The sequence below is a fragment of the Panthera tigris genome, chromosome D3 (genome assembly GCF_018350195.1).
Source record: "Panthera tigris isolate Pti1 chromosome D3, P.tigris_Pti1_mat1.1, whole genome shotgun sequence".
Lineage (NCBI taxonomy): Eukaryota > Metazoa > Chordata > Mammalia > Carnivora > Felidae > Panthera > Panthera tigris.
Window position 1 is genome coordinate 76,828,846 of NC_056671.1, and position 17,229 is coordinate 76,846,074.

The 17,229-nt window shown below is 40.7% G+C and overlaps 1 protein-coding gene across 3 annotated transcripts in view; it reads left to right on the forward strand.

The window, feature by feature from the left end:
* The window catches only part of MALT1 (MALT1 paracaspase), a 61,856-nt gene extending 45,771 nt beyond the window's left edge, over positions 1–16,085 (forward strand). For all 3 annotated transcript variants that reach the window (XM_042962761.1, XM_042962762.1, XM_042962763.1), the window contains 7 exons: positions 3,560–3,737; positions 5,020–5,094; positions 5,439–5,566; positions 8,116–8,265; positions 10,861–11,018; positions 12,093–12,218; positions 13,291–16,085. In XM_042962761.1, the coding sequence (XP_042818695.1) occupies positions 3,560–3,737; positions 5,020–5,094; positions 5,439–5,566; positions 8,116–8,265; positions 10,861–11,018; positions 12,093–12,218; positions 13,291–13,731 (1,256 nt within the window). In that variant the 3' untranslated portion in view covers positions 13,732–16,085. The remainder of the gene's footprint in view (positions 1–3,559; positions 3,738–5,019; positions 5,095–5,438; positions 5,567–8,115; positions 8,266–10,860; positions 11,019–12,092; positions 12,219–13,290) is intronic.
* Positions 16,086–17,229: the final 1,144 nt, after the last annotated feature.

Consider the following 17,229-nt stretch of genomic DNA (forward strand, 5'->3'; position numbering starts at 1 on the left):
GTCATGATCTCGCGGTTCGTGAGTTCGAGCCCCGCGTCGGGCTCTGTGCTGACAGCTCAGAGCCTGGAGCCTGCTTTGGATTCTGTGTCTCCCTCTTTCTCTGACCCTCCCCTGTTCATGCTCTCTCTCTGTCTCAAAAATAAATAAATGTTAAAAAAAAAAAAGTGAGGGGTGCCTGTACTGGATAAAGAAGTATATAAATTCTACTGTTTTGAAACGTACAGTTCGGTGGCCTTAGCGTATTCACAGTTTTGCATCAGTCACCTAATTCCAGAACATTTTCATCACCCCAGAAAGAATCTCCACGTCCGTTAGCCGTCACTCTTCATTCCTCTTTGTCCCAAACCCCTGGTAACAGCAGCTTTTCTTTCTATCTTTATGGATTCACCTTTTGGAGCCATTTTGTAGAATGGAATCTTTCCGTGCCTGGCTTTTTTCTCTCAGCATAATGTTTTCAAGGTTCGTCCGTGTCATTGCGTTACTTTTATGGCTGGATAATCATGGTATAGGATGTACCACATTTCCATCCATCAGCCGGTGGGCACGTAGGTTGTTGCCTCTGGGTGATATTCTGAATCACACCGCTGTGAACACTCGTGTGCACATTCTTGTGTGGACATAGGTTTTCAGTTCTCTTGGCTGTATACACCTTGGACTGCGATTGCCTAATCATATGGGAATTCTGCGTTTAACTTTTTGAGGAACTGCTTAAACTCTTTCCTGACTGCTTGCACCAATGCATGTTCCCACCGGAAGTAAATGAGGCTTCCAGTTTCTCTCCATCCTTGCCAACACGTGTTCACGCCTGTGTGTTTATTGTAGCTGTCCTGGTAAGCGTGATGTGGGATCTCGTTCTGTTTTGCGTTTCGTGTGTTTATTTGTTTGCTATCCTCTTTGGAGAAATGTTTGTTCAGATCCTTTGCCCATTTTTTACTTGGCTATTTGTCTTTTTATGGTCGAATTGAAGAGTTCTTTATGTATTCTAGATACAAGTTGTCCTTATAGATCTACTGTTTGCAAGTATTTGCTCTCATTCTTCGGGCTGGCTTTTCACTCACTCAGTCTTCATTCCTTAGTGAATTACATCCACTCCCTGTGTCACGATTTTCAAGATGCTCGTGTCAGTGCCCCTCTTCTTTCCGGGGATAATTTAATTCCTTGCCAGGCTGGTCTCCTTTCTCTTGGCTGCCATTCCAGGCCCACGCCTGGTTTGTTTCCGTTCCATAACGTCCCTTGCTCTTCCTCTGGTTTTCCGAATTGTACCCAGTCTGCCAAGACCACCTGTGGTTGCTTCCGTTCACACCGATTCCTCCGTGCACCTTACTCAGATCATACAAGGTTTCCTTAATCACATAGTTTATGATATTTCCTTGTGTGCTGACTTTCTGTGTTCTTTAACAACATGAGCAGGTCTGAATGAGTTGCAAGATCCTTGGGGCAGGAACCTCGTCTTCCTTTTCTCTTTCATTTCTTTCATGCAGGACACAGATGAGATAGAATAAACCCACACTGAATACATGAATGTGCCCATTTTGTCATTAGTTTCAATGTTTATTTTCGAGAGAGAGAGAGAGAGAGAGATTGAGAATTCAAAGCAGGCTCTGTGGATGCGGGGCCCGAACTCAGTGAATCACAAGATCATGACCCGAGGCGAAGTTGGACGCTTAACTCTCTGAGCCACCCAGGTGCCCCCCATCTTGTCATTTTTTTTTTACCTGAAATGTTACATATGAAAGAACCGTTTTTCTCATTTTAGTCAGAGTTCAAGAAAAATAGACCTGGGTTCTGCCCTGGAGGACCAAATGCAGCAAGTTGTTCGAAGCTACATTCTTTGCTCGGAATTGGAGCTGTGGGTGCAGGGAGCAGCTTCTCTGTTGTTCCCCAGCTTGGCGCCTTTTTACTATTAATGTCAGAAAGCCGTAGAAAGAAGTCGTCATATCCAGGACGCTGACAGAGCAAAATCAGTGGGCCTTAGAGATTGCGTGCCTAGGGGGAATGTATCTTCACAAATATTTCTATCAAATATTTTTATAACGAAGCCCATACTGATATTTGGGGGGTTTTTTGTTTTTTGTTTTTTGTTTTTTACAGCCAAAACAAACATCTTTTCAAGAAAATGTTCAGAGTCGTTTGGTGCAGTTTTTATAGTATCGTTTCTCAGTAAAGAAATGACTCATCTATGGACTACTAAAATGAATGTAAATTTGAGATTATTAATTCAAGAGACTCTAGATGGAAAATTAATGATATTTATATCTCGTAACGAAAAGAAAAAGTAGTAATGGGGCTCCTGGGTGGCTCAGTCAGTTAAGCATCTGACCCTTGATTTCAGCGCAGGTCATGATCTCACGGTTCATGGGCTTGAGCCCCACGTTGGACTCTGTGCTGACAGCTCAGAGCCTGCTTGGGATTCCCTCCCTCCTTCTCTCTCTGCCTCTCCTCTGCTCTCTCTTACTCTCTCTTAAAATAAACTTAAATCTTTAAAAAAAAAAAAAAGTAGTAATCCATGAAATCAGATTTTCCTTCCCTTCTTAGAAAAAGCTACATTTAAGGACACCTGGGTGGCTCAGTCAGTCGAGTGTCCAACTCTTGATTTCAGCTCAGGTCACGATCTCGAGGTTTATGAGATCAAGCTTCACGTGGAACTTTGTGCTGACAGCACGTGGAGCCTGCTTGGGATTCTCCCTCCCTCTCTCTCTGCCCTACCCCCCCCCCAAATAAATAAATAATCATTTTTTTTTAAAGACTACGTTTTTATTTTTATAGCCCTTACTAATTATGTATATAAATGCCTGTGGGATTTGTTTTTCCTTTTTTTGCCCATAGAATTTCCTATACTGGATTTAGTGGCTACTAGTCATCTAAATAAGTTTATTTGTTCATCCATTAAAAACTTACTAAGCTCCTGCTGTGTGCCAGGAATCCACAGATAGAGATAATACCGTCCCTGCCCTGGGGGAACTCCTGGTCTCATGGAGAAGACAAACGAGTCAACAAAGAAGTCCTTAGCCTTTTTCTTTTTTATATAACATAAGATAAATCTGCATTCCATATTATACCACTGGTTACAAATATGTCATTTTTATGAACTAAAACATAGTTCAGGACAGCATCTTGATGTCAGTTTAAAATACAGTATTTGGGGCGCCTGGGTGGCTCAGTCGGTTAAGCGTCCGACTTCAGCTCAGGTCACGATCTCACGGTCCGTGGGTTCGAGCCCCGCGTCGGGCTCTGGGCTGATGATGGCCCAGAGCCTGAAGCCTGCTTCCGATTCTGTGTCTCCCTCTCTCTCTGACCCTCCCCCGCTCATGCTCTGTCTCTCTCTGTCTCAAAAATAAATAAACGTTAAAAAAAAAAAAATTTTAAATACAGTATTTGAAGACTGTTGTCGAAATAATTTTCAGTGCAAACTTAGTTAACATTGACTGTGTTTATAGTTGGGTATCTCTTAAATAAGCTTGCATTAACTTGAAGAAAATAAAAGACTGCACAAGAGTGCTGCGTGCGTATTCAGAGTGCAATTTAGAGTGAATTTTTACCCCTTTTTTCTCTTTTCCAGGATTATTATATTATGCAGGACATGGTTACGAAAACTTTGGGAACAGCTTTATGGTCCCTGTTGATGCTCCAAATCCATATAGGTCTGAAAACTGTCTCTGTGTACAAAATATACTGAAATTGATGCAAGAAAAGGAAACCGGACTCAACGTGTTCTTGTTGGACATGTGTAGGAAAAGGTAAGCTGTCTGTGTTAAATGAAGCTCATTGGATTGAGGTAAATATCAGCCTTGACAAGTAAATCTAAGGCAAACCTGGGAATTCTAAGAACCACCTAAGCTAGCAAATTGTTTTGTTTTTTTTTAACGTTAATTTTTTAGAGAGAGAGAGACAGAGCATGAGCTGGGGAGGGGCAGAGAGAGAGGGAGACACAGAATCAAAGCAGGCTCCGGGCTCCGAGCTGTCAGCACAGAGCCCGACTCGGGCTCGAACTCAGGAACCACAAGATCATGACCTGAGCCAACGTTGGAAGCTTAACCGGCTGAGCCACCCAGGCGCCCCAAACTTGTGAATTTGTAATTACAAATTGAAACTGACCAAGAAGGACACTAGAGGAAAATATATTTTCTGCATGTGTATTTAATGATTTTAGCTTTTTTCTTATTTGCTATAGAACAAAAGTGAGGTACTAAAGGGCGTGAGTACCTTTTCTTAATTTTTCTTAATGGTTATTTTTTTAAAAACTCTTTTTTTAATGTTTGTTTATTTTTTGAGAGAGAGACAGACAGACAGACAGTGTGAATGGGGGAGGGGCAGAGAGAGAGGGAGACCCAGAATCTGAAGCGGGCTCCAGGCTCTGAGCCGTCAGCCCAGAGCCCGCCCGACTCGGGGCTCGAACTCATAAACCGTGAAATCATGACCTGAGCCGAAGTCAGACATTTAACTCTGAGCCACCCAGGCGCCCCAAGGGCATGAGTATTTATTCACACTCCAGAAGGTTCAGCTCTTCAGAATGCCTGTAGGTGTCTCCAGTCGTCTCTCAGTTATTCCTCCAGGAACTGACGGAAAGAACACCCGTGGTCAGTCAGGTGGGGCTTCTGTCAGCCCTGGTCTTGCAGATACAGAAAGCGTAGCCGAACCTCATGTTTGAAGCTTCAGATCCCAGTTGTTGGCCACTGTGTTACTAAGGAATAGAACCAGTGATTAATTCCTCTCAGAAATAGAGTTTGTGCTTGCTCAGCGTTTACCAATCAAAAACCAATGCCAGAGTTCAGATGTTGGTCCTGTTTAAAGCTAAGCAGAGAAAGGATGTGGCCATCTGCCCTCTCAGCAGCATAGGAGGCCTGGATTATTTTGGGTAAATATGTGGCTGATTTGATAAAGGAATTTTGAATCTATAATTTTAAATCATATGTAATACAATAGTGTTATATTTTCCATTATATTATTAAAGCTCTCCAAAATGCTGTTTAACTTTTTTCACATTTGTATCTGTCCTCCTCCCTCCTCCCTTTTATGTAGAAATGACTATGATGACACCATCCCGATCTTGGATGCACTAAAAGTCACCGCCAACATTGTGTTTGGATATGCCACGTAAGGAAATTTTATATTTATGTTCAAGATGCCTTCATTTTTCGTGACTTCTTTTTGATTATAGATTAGAAGCCTAGACAGATCCATAGAATTGTAGGCATAAATTTTCCTCTTTGATATCCTCGATAAGAAGTTTTAAAGAATTGACTTTAGCACCTCCTATCCTGACATCTTCTTTTCACTAAGCACCAGAGCATGTAGTTCCTGCTTAAAGATTAACTGTTTAATTAAGATGTCATGCAGGAGGCTGAGAAGCAAATGAAGCTCATCCGTATTTATGCAAGCCCGTGTGGCAAGTGTTTCCTTTCTTTTTGTTTTAATTTGTCTTTTTGCTGTTTTTTAAGGTGTCAAGGGGCAGAAGCTTTTGAAATCCAGCATTCTGGGTTGGCAAATGGAATTTTCATGAAATTTTTAAAAGATAGATTATTAGAAGACAAGAAAATTACTGTGTTACTGGATGAAGTTGCAGAAGGTAAAATAAATAAAGAGAAAGCTACTCAGGGTCTTCTGGTAATTATTTTCTTCCTACTATTACTGTGCAGGTTTGGAATTAGTATTTATTTTATAAAAAACAAAAATTTAGGCAGTGTTCAGCAACACTCCATTTAATTCCCCCCCCGCCCCCTTCCTCATTCCCTGTTGACTTGGCTTTATGCCCTCTGCTCAGCATGACTTGAGCCGCGGCGCTGATCGCAGGCAAGACTGTGGAATCGGTGAAGTTTCATTCTCCGAGTTGTGTGCCTCGTTTCTGTGCCTCGTGCCTGGTGCTGCCCCATCTGCTTGTTTGCAGAAACCTGGTCCAGAGAGCATCCTCTCTGAGGATTAGAGATACAGCCTTACAGAAATTTTGAGGCCCAGTGGAAGAGTCTGGGTTCATTTTTTTCTTGATGTACTCAATGTTTTTAAATTCTGCTTTCGGGGCACTGGGTGGCTCAGTCAGTTAAGCATCTGACCTTGGCTCAGGTCACGATCTTGCAGTTCCGTGAGTTGGAGCCCCACATCGGGCTCTGTGCTGACAACTCAGAGCCTGGAGCCTGCTTCGGATTCTGTGTCTCCCTCTCTCCCTCCCTCCCTCCCTCCTTCCCTCCTTCCCTCTCTCTCTCTCTCTCTCTCAGAAATAAAGAAAAAAAATTTTTTAATAAAATAATAAAAGTCATACCAAAAAACAGTTCTTTTGCAAACCAGCCCATGAGATTTGGAGTTTCTTGGGTGTTCCAAAGATGGCAGCTTGAGTATCAGGTATGTGAGAGTTACCCTAAGAGCCATGAGTCACCTTTATTTTCATGTTTTTATCGGTGCAGATCTTGTAGCTGGGTCACCTGACTTCGCCATTTTCCCATGTAACATAGACAGCCAGAGCTTTGGACCTCCTCCTGCCATCCTGCTTCAGCCAGAAAAGTCTGCCTTTATCTGCTTTATATATGAGGCTTCTATTTCAGAATAGATTCTTCTATTTAAGAATCTTAGTTTTGGGGCACCTGGGTGGTTAAGCGTCGCGCTTCAGCTCAGGTCGTGATCTTACTCTACGTTCGAGCCCTGCATTGGGCTCTGTGCAGACAGCTCAGAGCCTGGAGCCTGCTTCAGATTCTGTGTCTCCCTCTCTCTCTGCCCCTCCCCCCCAAAAAAAACCAAATAAATATTTTTAAAAATTTACTTTAAGAATCTTAGTTTTACCTCTTTTTTTCCAGATAAATAACTACTTTCCCAAGACCAGATACTATTAGTTTATAACTTTATTAATAATAATATATATAGAAGTAGGAGAAGTAATTTGTTCATATTAAATAATATATAGCTTTGTAAGTTTAAATTGAGATTTATCAATAATCATAAGTCTTTGTCTAAAATAGGTTGGATGAAAACACATTATGGCATAACTTTTTTGTTAAGTTCAAAACCTAAAACATTGGCATATACTACTTACCAATGCCTGTGTTTGAGTGAAAATTAAAATATGCAAGGTAGGGGCTCCTGGGTGGCTCAGTCAGTGAAGTGTCTGACTTGATTTTGGCTCAGATCATGATCTCATGGTTCTTGGGATCAAGCCCCATGTCGGGTGTGGAGCCTGCTTGGAATTCATTCTCTCTCTCTCTCTCTCTCTCTCTCTCTCTCTCTCTGTCTCTCTGTCTCAAAATAAAGATATCTGAGGTGTAGATGGCACGGGATCTTAACTTTCTCGTAGATAGTCATTTGTTTACTAACTACGTGTATTTCCCAACGGAGTGCAGACATAAAATGAGGACTACTCTTTCAGTAAACAAATATACTTTCAGTTCTTTGTGAATTTTAAGGTTTAAAGTATTAGGGATTTGGTAATAGGATTATAGAAGATAAAAGTTAAAAGGGCCTTTAGAAGTGGGCTGGTCCATGGGGCGCCTGGGTGTCTCAGTCGGTTAAGCCGCCGACTTCGGCTCAGGTCATGATCTCGCGGTCTGTAAGTTCGAGCCCCACGTCGGGCTCTGTGCTGACAGCTCAGAGCCTGGAGCCTGTTTCCGATTCTGTGTCTCCCTCTCTCTGACCCTCCCCCGTTCATGCTCTGTCTCTCTCTGTCTCAAAAATAAATAAACGTTAAAAAAAAAAAAATTAAAAAAAAAAAGAAGTGGGCTGATCCAACATTTAAAAAAAAATTTTGACGGGGGCGCCTGAGTGGCTCATTCGGTTAAGTGTCTGACTTCGGCTCAGGTCATGATCTCACGGTTCATGGGTTTGAGCCCCACGTCCAGCTCTATGCTGACAGCTCAGAGCCTGGACCCCACTTCGGATTCTGTGTCTCCCTCTCGCTCTCTGCCCTTCCCCCACTCATGTTCTCTTTCTGTCTCCCTCTCGCTCTCTCTCTCTCACATCTGTTTGCTCATTACTTTGACCCGTTCCTGGCACATAGTAGGTGTTCAGTAAATACTTGTTGAGTGAATAAGTGATAGATACTAAGAATATAACCTGATTTTCAGGGGAGTTCTTGGCCTAAGTATTTAAAACATAATGAAAAGATTGTGGTCTTAATACTTATTTCTTATCTTTTAGACATGGGTAAGTGTCACCTTACCAAAGGCAAACAGGCTCTGGAGATTCGGAGCAGCTTGTCTGAAAAGAGAGCACTTACTGACCCAATACAGGGAACAGGATATTCTGCGGAATCTCTGGTGCGGAATCTGCAGTGGGCCAAGGCACACGGTACGGTGATGGCTGCTTTTTGTGACGTTGTTCTATAATGTGCTTGTATTACATCATGAAGGACTTTTTTTCCTCCTGGATAAATCGTTTTCTTCTCAACTTTGTAGTGAAAACATTTTAGCGTAGTGGGCAAACCCAAGACTAAACAGTCTACCTAATATACAGTCCCTTAGACTTGATCATATTCTGAGCTGCTGGAAGTGTGCTGTTTGAAAAATCAGACAGGCCTGGGTTCTGATTCTGTCTCTGCCCCTTGGTAAGCATGTTGTCTATCAATGGGGACAAGAAATAACACTTGCTACGGTTGTTGATGTTGAATGAGGTCGCACGTGTAAGGAGACAAGCATGCTAGTCAGCAAATACTATGTGCTCATAAATATCACTGGGCATTCGCTCTCTCTGACTCTGGAAGCAGCGAGTTGGTGAGCAGGAGAAAGAGGGAGTGGAAATCATATCTACAACATAATGAATTACTACTGGTAATTCTGTGTGTTTAGTGAAAAAGTAAGTTTAAATCATTGACAAGTGAAGAATTTGGATTTGCTACGAGTCTTTTCCTCTAAAAAAGGCCTAGGAGCATCTGGATGACTCAGTCGGTTAAGTGTCCGACTTCGGCTCGGGTCATGATCTCACAGTTTGTGAGTTCGAGCCCTGCATCCGGCCTTCTGCTGTCAGCACGGAGCCCGCTTGGGATCCTCTGTCCCCCTCCCCTCTCTACTCACACTTGCTCGCTTTCTCAAAAAAATAAACAAACAAACATTAAAAAATAATAATGATTAAAAACTCTAAACAACAACAATAGCAAAATCACGGTGGTAAAGATCAACAGTGAAAAGAGAAAAAACAAAACAAAACAAAAAACCCTTTTATAAAATGAAACTAAGGAAGCATCTCTTTACTTGGTAGATGAGATGCTGCCCAATTCATAAATCGCCTAATGAGGCCAATTAGATTTTCTTTTTTTTTTTTTTAATTTTTTTTTTTAATGTTTATTTTTGAGACAGAGAGAGACAGAACATGAATGGGGGAGGGGCAGAGAGAGAAGGAGACACAGAATCGGAAGCAGGCTCCAGGCTCTGAGCCATCAGCCCAGAGCCTGACGCAGGGCTTGAACTCACGAACCGTGAGATCGTGACCTGAGATGAAGTCGGACGCCCAACCGACTGAGCCACCCAGGCGCCCCTAGATTTTCAAATTAAAAAAAAACGAAAAAAAGTTTAGAAGTGTCTGGTCCATTATTTTCCTGTTTGCTCATTACTTATACCACACCTGGCACATAGTAGATGTTCAGTAAAATAGTTATTGAGTGAGTCTGTGTTACTGAGACTATAACCTGATTTGCAGGAAGTTTTTGGCCCAAATATTTTAAAACATCATGAAAAGATTGTGGTCTTAAAATAATACTTATTTCTTATCTTTTACACACGGATATATGTCATCTTACCAAAGGCAAACAGGCTCTAGAGGGTCAGAGTAGCTTGTGTGAAAAGAGAGCACTGTTTTCGGTAACAGGTTTGGTATTTTTTACGTTAAAGAGTTCATGCAAGGGCCACCTGGGTGGCTCAGTCGGTTAAGTGTCCGACTCCAGCTCAGGTCATGATCTCACAGTTCATGAGTTCGAGTCCCGCATCGGGCTCCATGCTGACCGCTCAGAGCCTGGAGCCTGCTTCGGATTCTGTGTCTCCCTCTCTCTCTCTCTCTGCCCCTCCCCTGCTTGCACTCTGTCTCTTTGTCTCTCTGTCTCTCTCTCTCTCTCAAAAATAAAACATTTAAAAATAATTTAAAAAGTTCTTACAAAATGGTAAAAGGAAAAACATTAAGACTCCCTTAATCACTCACCGAAGGATGCAAATTCAACAATATACACAGTTGTGAATATATTAATAATTAAGAAACAAATATAAAAATGGTAAACTTAAGTCGTAATGAGAGAAAACAAAATTAAAACTATGATAGTGTAGTTTTTCCTTTTTAATCTCATCAACTAGGTAAACATTTTGAAAATTAATATTCATTTTGGAAATTGTATGGTCAAATCTATTTACAGTCTACGTGAGTGGAGAATGTCACATGTGTGAGGAACTGTCCAGCAGCTGTGTCTAAAGTATTAAGTACATGTATATAAGAAATATTAACTATGGTAGAAAAATAATAAAATCCAGAAATACTATAGATCTTCAAGAATAGTGGAGTTGTTCAAAGTAGCAAACTATTCGGCAACATAATGCTTATTGAAAACTATTTTCATGAAGATCGAGGCAGCAGCGAAAGTTTACAAGTTGTATGGATACTTTTGGTTACCACTGTAAAAATTATATATGCAGAGGGACAAGAATTGTCAGGAAATAGTAAATGAAAGGCTTTTATTTGCGTGACCAACCAGCAGAATATGGGGCTTTTTTTCCCTCTTTCTGTAAGTGTATGCATGTGTGTTTATGTGTCTTTGAACAATGTGTTAGTTACAGAACCTTTCTGAGTGAAAACAAAAGCCCTGTTTCGCCCTTAAAGAATATTTATCTGTCGCTCATCATCCGAAAACTTACCGAGCACTCCTCAAATGATTATTTACAAGTTGTTCTTTTTGTTCTTTTTCAGAACTCCCAGAAAGTATGTGCCTTAAATTTCAGTGCGGTGTCCAGATTCAGTTAGGGTTCGCCGCAGAGTTCTCCAACGTCATGATAATCTACACAAGCATAGTCCACAAGCCGCCCGACGTAGTAATGTGCGATGCCTATGTCACAGATTTTCCTCTCGTAAGTCCCCCCTTTCTTCTTTGGTTCAAAATATACCGATACAGCCTCACTTACTAATAACTAAACATTTGGAAACTTCATGGTAAAGTTAAAGGAAATATAAATACCTATATATTCCATTTATGTAAATACTTATTTGTGTTTTAGTGACAGTAGTCATAATATTTAAAAACTAATCACCAAAAATACCCTAAATGTCAAATTTCACCCAGGAAAGAAGCCTTTAATTTCCCTTATCCTAAGTAGAATATCAAATTTGTTATTCTTATGTCAAAAGTAATTTCCTTTTAAAAACTACTGTTGTTAATTAAAGTCTTGTGGTAGTATATTGGAAGCACAGAAATTTGTTTTTCCATAAATTAAGATACAGTATGTATTTTGTGTCAGCCTAAAGAAGCCAATAAATAGTATCCCTCTTTCCTACATGAGTTTAGTAAATTGAGAAGTAAGCAAGGCGCAAGACAAATCCAGAGCATCACCTCTGGTATTGATAAAAGCTTCATGGAGGACATTGCTTAGTGTGAGAGCAGATGTTCCAGCACTGAAGCCCAGAATTAGATAGGTCTCTCTACCAGCCCCGGCAGCTTTCTGGGCATGGGTCAGGGCAGAACCTGAGGCCTTCTCCCTGGAGTTCCAGAACAGATCTCCCGCCCTCGGCCAGGAGTTGTCTCTTAGAGAAGAAAAGGGAAGGGCTGTCTGTGTCTTGTCCGTTTATTGTTTCTAGATAACCCGCTGCACCTGCCCAAAAGTGATGAATAGAAGGACGAGAATCCAGGAGTCACACACTAATGGGGCTTGGATGTGAAAGGAAGCTTGGAGTGGGTTAAGAAGTGTCTCTAGGGATAGTTTGGAAGTAACTGTCCTTGCACAGCTAACTTTTTAAGCATGTGTGTGCAGAATTTAGAATTCCTATTGTACTCTAGAGTGTTGTCTTTATTGTTTGTTTAGTCCTGGATGAGAGTTTACCTACTCAGCCAAAATTCGTGAGAGAAATACCTGTTCAGATATTTTATTGTCATGCACAGTGTTGTGAGCCTCATTGATTTCATTAATAACGCCTGCTACTTTTCACAGGACTTAGACATTGATCCAAAAGCTGCAAACAAAGGGACGCCTGAGGAAACTGGCAGCTATTTGGTATCAAAGGATCTCCCCAAGCAGTGCCTCTATACTCGGCTCAGTTCACTGCAAAAATTAAAGGTTATTACTTTTCCTGTTTGTAACTGCTAATCTTATGAAAGTGAAAACTCATTTTGGCGTGTGACAGTTGTATCGCTTTATAGATTGCTGCTTCATTGAGTGTTAAATTGAAGTAGAGATACGTGATACACAGTCGTATCAGTGACCCCCCTTCCGCGTGGTGTTCTGTCCCTGCTAATGGCCTGAAGATGTTCACGTGAGAGTGTATGTGATGGAAAAGAGGGGTGCCTGGGTCTCAGTTGGTTAAGCATCCAACTCTTGATTTTGGCTCAGGTCGTGATCTCACAGTTTGTGAGATCTGTTCAAGTCCCCGTGCTGACAGCATGGAACCTGCTTGGGATTCTTCCTCTCTCTTTGTCTGTCTGTCTGTCTGTCTGTCTCTCTGTCTCTCTCTCTGCCCCTCTTCTACATGTGTGCACTCTCTCTCTCTCTCAGATAAACATTTAAAACAAAAAAGTTAGAGATACAGAGCATAATCTGCTTTTAAATATCTTTGCATCTTTGAATAATCATTTTCTAGTTGGAACAACAGATACAAACTATCGTCACCCTGTTCATAGCTAATCTTCTTCAGTCTCCTTTGTCTGTGAAATAAGCCTGTGATCTGATGCAGTTATACTTTTCCACCTGTGACCATGGATTATTATCTCACAATACTTTTTAAAACCGCTAAACTTTTGGCCTGGGCGTAAAGTCAGGTTTTCTCCTTAAAGGACCATTCTCCCATCTCCACCAGTTGGGTAAGTTTCCCAAGCCCCACTGCTTGGAAAACACCTTTAAACTATTCCTCCAGAATACAGTAGAAGGTCTCTGTGATTCTGACTACCGTCAGTAGTAAGTACTAGAATTCTACCAATTCAAAGTATCGCATGAAGGAAAGGGAACATGATTATAGCTGGCGTCGCTTAGTATAGGGAAGGTGTAAACGGGCCTTGAGGATTGGAAACTGGGAAAGGGGAGTGACCGTGGATTTTGTTGTGTGGTCCTGTAATATTTGTAGATGTCAGTGAGACTCTGAGACTGATGTGCTCTCACAGTTGATAAAAATAACTTTATCCCTGTTCCTTTTCAGGAACATCTAATCTTCACAGTGTGTGTGTCGTATCAGTACTCAGGACTGGAAGATACTGTAGAGGAGAAGCAGGAAGTGAACGTTGGGAAACCCCTCATTGCCAAACTGGACATTCACCGGGGTTTGGGAAGGAAGACTTGCTTCCAGACGTGTGTCATGTGTAACGGCCCTTACCAGAGCCCTGCGTCCACCTCGACGGGGGCTGGACAGTATCACTCGTCTCAAGACTCCTTCCACGCTCTTTACCATTCGCATCTTGGTAACTCAAGCAGCGTTTTGCCATCAGATAGTTGTCATTGCAGCCGGACCGCGGATGCATTTATCTCAAGTCCCCATTCCCACCGCGACTCGTGTCGCTTTGGGAGAAGTAATGTGCCAGTAGAGACAACGGATGAGATGCCGTTCAGTCTCTCTGACGGGCTCCGAATTTCAGACAAGTGACCTCCTTGTGTTTGAAAGCGACCATAATGACTTGACTACACGCCTCCTGTGCTACGGGACCGACAGGAAGTGAGGTGTGACGAAAAAACAAATACATTTTTGTAGAGAGAGAGGATTAATAGTGGCTATTTCATGGCAAACCCAGGACCTTGAGATGTTGGAATTATATTATTTAGCCACAGACTTCCTCTTCCTCTTCTTGTAAGATTTGGTGAATTGGTTGGCTTGTTCCGTAAGAATGCAGTGTGGATGTGCTTAGAACAAAAGTATTTTCATTTCGAGCACTCAGAAGTGACAACAGTGGGAATGACATTATTGTTGAAGAAGTCCCTGTATTTTTAGAATGAGGAAAAAAAACCTTGGTGATCATCAGGCTTAACCTCGTTTTATCGGTGGGAGAAACAGATTGTGGCATCTTGTTGAAGTGAGGGCTGACACCAGAACTGAGATCTCCAGATTTCTATTCCAGTGTTTATTCCACTACATACTGCCTTCCTGACAGGTTCTGAGACAGGTATTATTTTTGTAGATAGATTTAAAGATAATATGTAAATACGCATGTCTGTATATAATCTAGTAATGTGCAAACTTTAATTTGTGATTATATGACTTTACTACAAATGTCTGTTAACAGGTTTGTATCTAAATCTTCTGTAAACGGGCTGAAAGTTCTTGTTCCTAAGGTCGTGAAAGCACGAGAGATGATGAAATGTTTGTCTCTGTTAGAGCAAGACAGCAGGACAGTTCTACCACTGGATAATCCTGGCCAGCTGCTTATCTGAATCCTACAGACACTGGATATGTCTTCCTCGATAACGTCAATTTTCTTAGTGAATTGTACTGGCCTTGAGAGATCATCTTACCACTGTTGGTTCTACCGAAAGCAAGTGAAAAAGACAACTGCCAATAACAAAGATACTGAATTAGTAACTTTAAAACGTGCCACAAAGAAAATACCACGCCCAGATGGCTTCACTGCTGTATTCTACCAAACATTTAAAGAATTAGCACCAATCCTTTGCAAATTCTCCCCAAAAAATGGAAGTGAGAACACTTCCCAAGTCATCTTATGAGGCCAGTATTCCCCTGATACAAAACCAGTGAAGACATCACAAGAAAACTACAGATCAGTATCTGTTCTGAATATAGACTCAAAAGTCATCAACAAAATACTAGCAAAGTGAATCTAGCAACATATAAAAAGGATTTTACACCATGACTAAGTAAGATTTATCCCAGGAATACAAGGTTGGTTTAACATCCAAAATTCAATGTCATATGCAGATGCTTCTCCTTAGTCACAGCATTCACCTTATTCACCTTATTTACATTCCATGAAGTCACTGTGGATACTGAATTAGTGAATACAGAGCCATTGCTCCTAGGGGAAGTGTGTGTGTGTATACATACCTCAAATAGATTACAATCTTAAATCCTGAAGACAATTTATCCTGGTACATATTGTTTTATTTTCAAAAGAGAAAACGAAGTTTAGAAATATTAAGTGACTTGCCTGAAGCCACCCCACTAATAATTGCCAGAGTTGGGATTCATACTAGCCCCAGAACCAGAACTTTTTTGCACTGCACTGCGCTCCCCCTGCCCCCTCATCTTCTGGTCACGTCTGGGGGGACCTGGAACAGGAAGGCAAAGCATTGCCTTGTTCAGCTCCACGGAGAACACGCACATCAGGAAGCTCTAAATTTCGTGTGTCTGCAGATGCCTGTGAATGATCATAGAAGTGCTAACAGTTTTGAGGTGGGGATTACAAACAAGTTGAGATATAAATTGGTAAATTCATAAATATAGAATCGAAAATAATGAGGATCAATGCTACCATGTTCATAAAGGACTAAATTACCACATTGACTTAATTGTCTGCATAGTTGCAGGAAGAGCTTTGAAAAACTCAGCACCCTTTCATGATAAAAATAGTCAAACCAGGAATAAAAGGGAAACTTCTCAACATGATATAAAGAACATCTACAAAAACCCCACACCTAACATCATTAATGGCAACAGACTAAATGCTGAATGTTCTCTCCCCAAAATCAGGACTAAGACAAGGATGTTTTTTCTCACCCCTTCTATTCAACATCGTACTTGAGTTTCTAGCCAGGGAAATTAGTCAAGAAAAAGAAATAAAAGTCAACCATATTGGAAAAGAAGTAAAACTATGTATTCACAGATTACATAAACTTGTTTTGTAGAAAATTCTAAGAAATTCATTTAAAAACTAAATGAGCTCAATAAAATTTTAAAAATTAAAAAGAAATACACAACTTATGCTCAATAAAAAAACATCATTGTAAGAAAATAAAATAAAAACTACATGAGCTCACCAGACCACAGGGTAGATACAAGATCAATATACAAAGATCAGTTTTGTTTCCATATCAGCAGTGAATGTTCTGAAATTGAGATTTTTTTTTAAATTCTATTTACAATAGCATCAAGGTGAACAAAAACTACACAACATTGTTGAAATTAAAGAAGACCTAAATAAATGGAAATTCATTTTTGTTCATGGATTGGAAGACTTCACATTGTTAAGATAAAAATGCTCCCAGAATGCTCCAGAGTCCATGCAATTCCCATTAAAACCCCTGCTGGCTTATTTGCAGAAACTGACAAACTGATAAAATTCATATGGAAAATTACAAAAGCCAAAACAATCTTGAAGAAGAGCAAGGTTGGAAGACTCACACTTAACCAATTTCAAAACTTACTACAAAGCTACAGTAACCAAGGAAATGTGGTACTGGCATAAGGATAAACATGGGTTTCGGGAACATAAAATCTAACTGAGGATCCAGAAATCAATAACGTTTATGAACAATTGATTTTTCACAAGTGTGCCAGTAGCATTCAATAAGGAAGAGTAATCTTTTCAACAAAAAGTCCTGGGTCAGCCCCAGATGGATCGTATACCTAAATCTAAGTGGATCATATACCTAAACTATAAAATTGACAAGAAAACATACCAGTAAATCTTCCATTTCTTATACACAGCACCAAATGCACAAGCAACAAGGGAAAAAAAATCGGGACTTCCTCAAAATGAACTTCAATGTTTTAAAGGTTTAAGGGACACCATCAAGTGAAAGTCTAACCCACAGAATGGCAGCAAATTTTTGAAATTATGTCTGATAAGGTACTTATATCCAGAATATATAAAGAACTTTTGTAATAATGTACTAGTGCTTAATTATGGTTACTGTAGAGCAGAAACCAATGAATTGCCCAATGGGCTTTCTGTGATGATGAAAGCCGTCTATGTGTAAGCTCCTGACGTCATAGCTTCTAGCCCCGGGTGGTAATTGAGCAAATGAAATACAGCTGGGGGCTCCTGTATTCAGCTGTGCAGGTGTTCTGTATATTTGAATTTTTGAAAGCATGTATTTATACTTTTAAAACATTTTTTAAAGTAACAGAGCTGTGTAGTTTTTGTCTTTTCTATCGGCCATACTTTTATTTTCCTTGACCTCTTATACGCCA